The following is an 8,842-nucleotide window of genomic DNA, read 5'->3' as shown; positions in this document are numbered from 1 at the left end:
ATATTAATGACGGTTGCAATGTCCTGGGGCTCATGTGATCCCCTTTTATGACCTTCTGACAAGCAAAATCAAAGAGGAAGCCAGATTCACTTAACAACCGTGTTACTAACTTAACAATTGCAGTGATTCATTAAACAACTGCGGCAAGAAATGTCGCAAAATGGGCCAAAATTCACTTAACAAATGTCTCAGCAATGTACATTTTGGGCTCTTTTGTGGTTGTAAGTCGAGGACTACCTATGTAGGGATATCAATCGTTGAGAGATACATGCATGTCTACATCCTGATTTTCAGCCAAGTCTTATTATATCAATCAGTTTTGTTATAAACAGTGGACGCATATGAAACTACCCGAAACAACAACTTGAAAGCAGCAAATAAGTTTATTCATGTATTTGCAGGGTGCACAGAAAGTGGACACGAAACAAAGCATTCATCAGCTTTTAGCCCCTTACACAAGTTAATTTCCCCCTCTCCTTTTTGACACAACATCCTATCAAGTCTCCTAAAAGCCCCCTCCACCTTTGTTCAAAGAATTTTAACAAGTTTTGAAATAGCTTGTAATAGTTCGACATATCAAGCACCCACTTTTTAGAAAAAAATGCCAACTCCCTTTTCTTATACAAAATAATAAAACATGAAAATTATTATTCTTTTATATATGATCATTTTCCTTACATATGACAGTTCCATTCTTTTAAGCCACAGAAATCCACATCTTTATGATGAAAATAGGGTTTCCACTGGTTCCAAGTGAATTCCCTTTAAATTCCTGAAAAGGAGCAGGCCAAAAAGGCTTTCCTCTTCACTGGAGCAAACTACTGTACTTCAGAGATGAAGTAGCAGGATCCCATGGGTGCCACTATGATGCAAAAACATTGTTTATGTAGTACACCCAACAATAATCAACGATTAATGGTCATCAAAAAGGAAAAACGTGGAAACTGATGCCTGTCCTGTTTGACAATAACTTCCCAGTCCCTGACACAGCTCAAAATATATCAACAACTTCAGGGTTACATTTGGACCTTTGGCTCAAATTGACCAGTTCACTTTTCCCATGACAGCCATCTGGTAATACTTACAACATGTATGTATGTATGTATGTATGTATGTATGTATGTATGTATATGTATATGTATATGTATATTGTCTATTTCGAGCTAATTAGCTCTCATCAGCTAGCCATACCCTTACTGGGATTTGAACCCGGGCTGTATATATCTTAGGCAGGAGTCTTAGCCACTAAGCCACGGCTAGTCTCCCTTTATTTATTTATCAGTACAAATACAACACACACACACACACACACACACACACACACACATGCCCCCCCCCAAGGTTTGGCAAAGTCCTCTTTATTGTTGAATCCAACACTGCTGCCCCCCCATCTCACCCTCTAATAAAAGATGTAATCTCTGTTCCAACATCTATCTGCAACCCTTGGGTGCAAGAAAAGATGGTTCCAAAGAGTTCAAGCCCTCCCTGGAACCTTGCCTACTTTTCCCGCCCCGCTGCCTAATCCGGCAGCTCTTGCTGAAGGGCCTCTTTGACAGTCAAGGAGGAGAGGATGTGGGCCCCTCCCGCCTCCCTTTCCTCGGCCAGCAGCGGGCAAAGGCTGCCGTAGGAAGGCTCCCGCTGCGCCGGGATCCTTTGTCTCTCTTTGAAGAGGGAGGAAGGGGGCAGACAGGAAGACCCCCCACTCCTTCCTTCCTTCCGTCCGTCCCACTGGTGGCGTCTTTGGGTGGCTCTCGGGTCGCCTTGTCAATCACCGCTGCCCAGAAGCCACAGGGTTGCCCCGCGCTCCCGCAGACACCCATCAGATTGGAAAGTCATTATTTACTTACTCGGCCATGCCGGTTTGGGTTCAGGCAGCTGCTCCTGCTGCCGCCGGGACTTCGCTGCCGCCTTTTGGCCGCTCATGGAGCGCTAGCGAGCACGATGGCCGCGCCTCCCGCCTTCTCCGCCCGCCGGCTCCCTCTACTGCAGTCCATATTTCTGCTGTTCGCCTGTGCACTCCGCGCTAAGGTAAGGGGCCAGAGGCGGCGAATGTGGGGCAAGCCGTGGCGGTGGCCGATTTTCAGCCCCCGCTGCACTTTGGGGGATTTTGTGCGCCCTTCCCCAAAGGATTCTTGAAAGGCAGTTTTGCAATGTGCTCCCGCCGCAGCTACCCCTAGCTGGGCTCGCTTGCTTGCAAGCAGATGCATCCGGCCGTAGCCACCGGTGCTCCATTTCGGAAAAGTAATACCCCCGAATAATCCGTTCTCATGGCTGTCCCAGCGACCGTCGCTCAACTACTCGGATCTGTCGCGAATCTTGGCTCCAAATCGACCTCTTTTCTAGGGCGTTTTCCCGCCCCGTTCCTTTTAAAATTTTGTGATCAGTGCTGAGCAAGGAGACAAATGCGTGAAACAACAGCGCTGGTTTAGCTTGCCCTGCCCTGCCCTGCCCTCTTGAAACTTCCCGCGGGGTCTCCTTTATAATTCAGGCTGGGATTTTATTTTATTTTTTTGCTTCCGAAACCTCTTTATTTTTGCCCATTGCAGCTAGTTCCTCTCTACAACTCATGGCATTGTCACTAGTGGCTTTAAAAGCGTCTCTGGTCGACTCGAATTGAGGTAGAAAATGGACAGGCGTAGGTGATTTGTGGTTTATCAAGTACTGGGTTGAATCACTGAAACCCTGTCCTACATGAAAATTCAGGATTTGGTTGTTGTTGTTGTTTTTTAAATATTTATTATTGAATCTTAAATCTTATCTGGGTGTTTACTAACACTCAAGGTGGCTTGCAGCAATAAAAATAGGAATAAGGAAACAAAATAATTCTGTTAAAATCAAAATCAAAATTAATTAAAATAATTAAGAAGTTAAAGCTTGCCAAAGAGATGCATTTTAACCACCTTCCTAAATAATGGGAGCCCAGCAGGAGCCTAACCCAGTCCTTTAAAAAGTGCATTGTATAGCTTGGAGATATACAACAGAAGACCTTTATCCAAGTTCCTGATTGTCCATCTTCTGGCAGCAGGGGCATTTTCAAAGGAACTCTTCTGCTTATATCAGGAGCTGGCTAGATTAATGTTAGAACAGGCAGTCCAGCAAATAAGCCACATCCCTACTTAGGATTTTGAAGATCAAAAATGGCATCTTAGGTTGTGCCAATAGTTATGATAACCAGTGAAAATGTTTCTAGTACTGACATCATGATCTCAGAGCCATGCAGTAATCAATAATTTGGCCCCTGCACCTTCTGGACATTTTTCATGAGTAGAATAAAGGGCATTGCATGTCAAGATGAGTTGTAACCAAGCTGTTCTGTCAAGTAGCTCAGGAAGGTTACTCAGGTGGCCCATTAGCTGTAGTTGTGCATATTATTTCTTCACCACAACCCCTTTGCAAATCCAATGACAGTGATGCTCAAAGAGTATTCTTATTGCTAAGGAAAATAAACTTTACCTTAACCAAGTCCAGTTTTCTTTTTATTAATAGCACTTCTGACTTGTCTGGATATAATTTCAGCTTATTTCTCCACACCCAGGTTATTATCAAAATTAAGTATGTATCAGTCATGTTGATTGTTTCCTTGAAATTTATTTTATTTATTTATTAAATTTGTTAGTCGCCCATCTCACTGCAAGGCGTTAAATTAAAAAGCAGGGAGCAATAGAACTGGCTGTCATAATCTTGCTGATGGCATCCCATTCCAAAACTTCAGTGATTTCATGTAAATCTTAAAAAGCTTAGGAAGCAAGATAGAAAATAATATTTGGGTGTCGAATAGGAGGTGTCAAAAATACCTTCTGAATATATGTTTCAATGTTCTATCTGTGCATCCAGTGACTAGCAGGATATTTCCACCTGAACATTCCTATTCTTCTCCTGAATATAGTACCTTTTATAGAAAGAACATTTCACCTTTGGGGATGATCAAAGTATAGTAGGAATGAATTTGCTGTACCTATTTCTACTGCATCTAAACTTTCAAGACATGGGTCAGAGAAGTGGCTTATCCTGACATTTTCTCTGCTATTTTAAAGAATGTTGAGTTGCACACCATTGGGAAACAAAATTCTATGGAAATAAGGATGTGTCATGCACAGGCCCAGTTCATGCATCTTAACTGCTTTCTCTTTCATGTATCAAGTTTACAATTGGTAATAACCAAATGTAGTCAGTTATAATAATTTAGCTAAACACATTAAAAGATTTTGCTTTCTGGAAAAATCAACTATACATTGTTTATTTCAGAAGAATAGGTCTTTTCCCTGTTTTCTTTCTTAGATTTTGGATTACTTATCCTCAGAACATTTTAAGAAGAATTGTCAGACTTTCCCTATGTCATTTTAGGTGGCAAAGAAGGGTATATTCGTTTAGCCTTTTGTGAGACATGCAAAGACATACCTTCTGACTTGACCAATCTGAAGTTCCAATTAGAGCCCTGTGCTCTTTAATAATTCTTGTCTCCCCACAGTTTTAAAAAGTTCTCCATTACACCCTTTCATTATTCCAGAACACCCATTGAGAATCCAGGCCATCAAGCGCTACCTCTGCCATTAAATGAAGGAGGTAACCCTTCCCCATTTTAGTCCACTTGCTTTAGCTGCCCTCGATTTCATGGATCACTGAACTCATTGTAACCCTGTTTTTCAGAAAGCCCACAGGAAGCCCTCCTCCAGTCTTTGAATAAGAAAGAGTCACCTCTTTTTCTATCCATGGGATGGGGAGCACTGCTGCTCCTTTCAAATGCATCTCAGTGATTTTCCTATGCAAGAAAACCAAACCTCTACTAGCTGGAAAGATGTTCCAGCTCTCTGTGTTCAAAATAGATGCACACTTGCCATTAGGCAAGCTTTACTTTCCTCATCACCTTGCCTCCTTCAGATGCTTGCACTGATACGTAAGCATTAATTTTCCTGAGATTGCAGAAAAGACAGAAGCAGCATGCAGTGCTAATGACATCATCACTTCTCATGGATAGAAAGGTAATCATGGTATGCTGCTTCTTTGTATTGCTGTAGCAACTACCAGTACTAACATTCCAGGAGATATAGCAGCTCCTCTCCATTTTCCACTCCTTTCCACATTCACTGCCACTCTCTGGAAGATTCAGAACAGTGACTCATACAGATCTACAGTAGACAGTCTTTCATGTTCTGGAATTCATAACTTACAGTATCTGTGTACTAAGTGATAGATAATTCTGTCAGGAACTGATTGCAGAGGCTCAAATGAAGCCTACTTTATTTCTCTATAGCATCTCAATCAATTCTGTTTTCTCTATACTATTCACAAATTTATCTAACCATTCAGAGCAATGCTGGAAAATGGTATTATGGCTGCAGGTGATATAAGAGAAATTCAGGTAAAGGTAAAAGTTCCCCTTGCATATATGCTAGTCGTTCCCGACTTTAGGGGGTGGTGCTTATCTCCGTTTCAAAGCATAAGAGCCAGCGCTGTCCGAAGATGTCTATGTGGTCATGTGGCCAGCATGACTAAATGCTGAAGGTGCACGGAACGCTATTACCTTCCAACCAAAGGTGGTTCCTACTTTTCTACTTGCATTTTACATGTTTTTGAACTGCTAGGTTGGCAGAAGCTGGGACAAGTAACAGGAGCTCACTCCGTTACATGGCGCTAGGGATTCGAACTGGTGAACTGCTGACCTTTCTGATTGACAAACTCAGCGTCTGAGCCACTGAGTCCTTAGAAATTCAGGTAGTCCTAGCTAAAAGATAGTAATTGGGACTAGAAGTTCTGTCACTAAAGCATGATATCATATAACTGCATTGCTCAGTGCCAGCAGTTCCATTAGTCCCCAGTTATTAAGTGAATTACTGTGAGTCATTAAGTGAGGACTTCACATAATCAGAGCTTCCCACTTCTTGCCGACTTCCCCATTGATTTAGTGGAAAGCCAGCAGGGAAGGTTGCAAATTGCGATCATGTGACCATGCATGAAGGTCAGAAATTGGGTTGGTTGCTGAGCACCTGGAGTAGAATCATATTACTGCAAAGCACTGCAACGATCAAAACTTCAAGGACTGGTAATAAGTACCACTCATTCAGTGCTATTGTAGCTTTGTATAGCTATTGCACATCTTTTGTTTACCGAGGACCACTTATACTCACAAGACTATCTGTTTCATCTTTGATAATCCTCCCAACCAGAAAAGGTGATTGGCAATGGGACATAATACGGCTCATGCTACTAGGAATTTTTGGGGAGTGGAAGAAATCTCACTCAAAGCCCCATAAACTGGATGGGTCAACCTAATGACACAAAGTAACCCAGTGGATTACAGGTTCCTCATCCCTGTTCCTCAGTAGTAGAGAGATGCAAGTTAAGATGTTTTAAAATGAAAAAAAGCCTATGGAGGAAGGAGAAGAGAGCAAAAAAAATAACTTATCAATCCCAAGTACTGGGCCTGGGAAGCATACTCAGGACATAGAGGCAGCCAATAATGAATATATATATATACAGGAAAGTTATTATATGTTTCATATTTTATCTCAGTCTGCAAATAATATACATATATCCAGCAGTCTACATCAGAAGAACCAAAACACTGTCATATAGCAAAATGTGGATCTAGGAATAGCTTGTGAGGTTAGAAAAATGGAGATACTGGGAGTAACTCTGGAGTTCTTAAGGTAACCTTTCCCTGTTTGTGTCAGGACAGTAGTGAGGCAGCAGAAGAAGCTGGTACCTGGAATGAAGAGGTCACCAAATGGTGGGGAGAATGGAGCTCCTGGTCTACATGTTCCCGCACCTGTGGAGGAGGTGTAATGTCAAGAGAGAGGCACTGCTTATGGCAGCGGTAAGTAGTTGACCAAGGCCACTTGATGGAAATGTGGGACCTTTAGTTGGATAAGCCAATTTTACCATCACAGTACATTTGGCATAAAAAAAACTGATTGAGATATGACAGCAATTCACTAAATCAACTTTTTCTCCAACTGTGGCTCTATTTTTCTAACTTCCTCTTCATAGATAATTTTCATAATCCTCGCTGTTTTCTTTTTATTTTCTTGAGATTCAGCAACTAACAACCTGAGTTGATTACCTGATTTAAGTGCAGGGAAGGTACCAGTGACGTGCGGTGAGGTTTATGACTGGTGAGGCACTGACACAGTGCTGGGTTTCAAATATTTTTAGACTTGTGGACTTCAACTCCCAGAATTCCACAGCCAGGCATGCTCAGTTCCAATTTAAAGCGACAGCATTTGTTTTTCTCCTTTGCTCCTTCTTTCTTTTTCTTTTTCTTTTTCTTCTCCTTCCCCTCCTTCCTCCCTCTCTTCCTTCCTCCCCCTCTCTCAAACACACACACACACAGAAGTTGGATTGGACTATCTCTCCTACCCCTTCCCTCTCTCACTCACTCTCAAACAACCCCCCTCCCCACAAAAGTTGGATTGGATATCTTTTCCAGTGGCTTGAAAGCAGCTCCTCTGCCATCCCCCCCCATTCCCCTGCTGCCTTTCCCAAACACCTCCACCATTGCAAATGCAGCCTGCTGTCTGGGTGGGAAATGCCTGGAACACAATAAAGCCCACCCACCATCTCCTGCTGGCAGGCTGGGGTGAGAGGAGAGGCAGAGAGGCAGATCGGAGGGGAGCCGATCCGAGCCTTCCAAAAGAAAGAGGCTGGGGGGAAGTGTGTGTACTACAGCATGGCTCTTTGCCTGGCTTCCTGCCTCCTCCTGTGGTCTCCTCAGTGCTCGCTTGTGCTCTCCCTCCCCAAGTGTAGTTTGATTGCAGGCGGAGCCACGTTGCCTTTTCAAACTTGTAATCAGTGAAGCTGGGCTAGATTTTTATATAGTTTTATCCAGCTGTGTGTGTGTGAGAGAGAAATGAATGGGGGCCTGGGGAGGAAGTCACTACACTTGGGGAGAGAGAGCACCAGTGAGGAGACCACAGGAGGCAGGAAGCCAGGCAAAGAGCCATGCTGTAGCACACACACCGGCCCCACAACGTGGCTCTGCCTGCAATCAAACTACTCTTGGGGAGGAAGAGCACAAGCGAGCCAGGGTCCTTCCCTCCAGCCTTTGCCCAAAGCCCTGCACAACACCAGGAAGATGAAGTTTGAATTCCTCCCCCTCCCTCCAACTCACACATACCTTTTCCAGCTGTTTTTAACAGTTAAGCAGAGTCATCCACGGTGAGGCAGTAACTAGCTCAGTTTTTTCCTTTTACTTTTTTTTTTTCATGATGAGAGTGGTGAGGCTGTGCCTCACTTGCCTCACCTGACTGCACGTCATTGGAAGGTACAGTTTATATAAGGAGATGATAGATTTTTTTTCTGAGGAATCCTATACTCCCGTCCTTAGCCCAGTTGCTTAAATTTCTATCTAGCTAACCTTGCCGAACTTCAACCTGAGCTCAAGAGTTAGGGAGGCACCTATTTTAACCTGCTGCTCCAGATCCCTGGATGCTAATGAGAACTGACATTGGAGACTTCTCCTGACTATGCTTCTCCACATTTCTTCTTCCTATTCTACATAAACATACTTCTGAGGGGTGAAACCATCCCTCTTTCCTGCTGTCAAAATTGTGTGAGTTTATGTATGTCTTTTTATGTGGCATGGCTCCATAATTGAGATCTGGATATGTTGAGGTTCTTCCTCAGTGGTGGGTTTAAATTCCTGTTCCAACCGCATGCATCTTAATGCCTCCGCGATGCTCCAGCTGCTCCATGGAGCATCACGCAGGCGCTGTATGCACCATGCACCATGCGCGGAAGCGCAGAAGCCTTAAAACACAGGTAAGGAGCGCGGGCGGACAGGCCCTCCGGAGCACCGTACTCAAATGGTATCTGGTGCTCCGGGCTGGCTCTGGTATGCCCATAC

General features: G+C 43.6%; 1 protein-coding gene across 2 annotated transcripts in view; it reads left to right on the top strand.

Moving 5' to 3' along the window:
- The first annotated feature begins 1,630 nt into the window (after positions 1 to 1,630).
- LOC309389240 (ADAMTS-like protein 2) overlaps positions 1,631 to 8,842 on the top strand; it is a 42,724-nt gene continuing 35,512 nt past the window's right edge. Inside the window, exons 1-2 of one of the 2 annotated variants that reach the window (XM_081947375.1) lie at positions 1,631 to 2,028; positions 6,672 to 6,814. In XM_081947375.1, coding sequence (XP_081803501.1) covers positions 1,942 to 2,028; positions 6,672 to 6,814 — 230 coding nt within the window. In that variant the 5' untranslated portion in view covers positions 1,631 to 1,941. Of the gene's footprint in view, positions 2,029 to 6,671; positions 6,815 to 8,842 lie in introns of those variants that run through there. The other variant, XM_081947376.1, reaches the window with a different exon arrangement.

Source organism: Natrix helvetica (assembly GCF_964273705.1).
Source record: "Natrix helvetica genome assembly, chromosome: 3".
NCBI classification, from domain to species: Eukaryota; Metazoa; Chordata; class Lepidosauria; order Squamata; family Natricidae; genus Natrix; species Natrix helvetica.
Note: the sequence above shows the minus strand (reverse complement) of the source record. Positions and strands in the feature narration are given on the sequence as shown.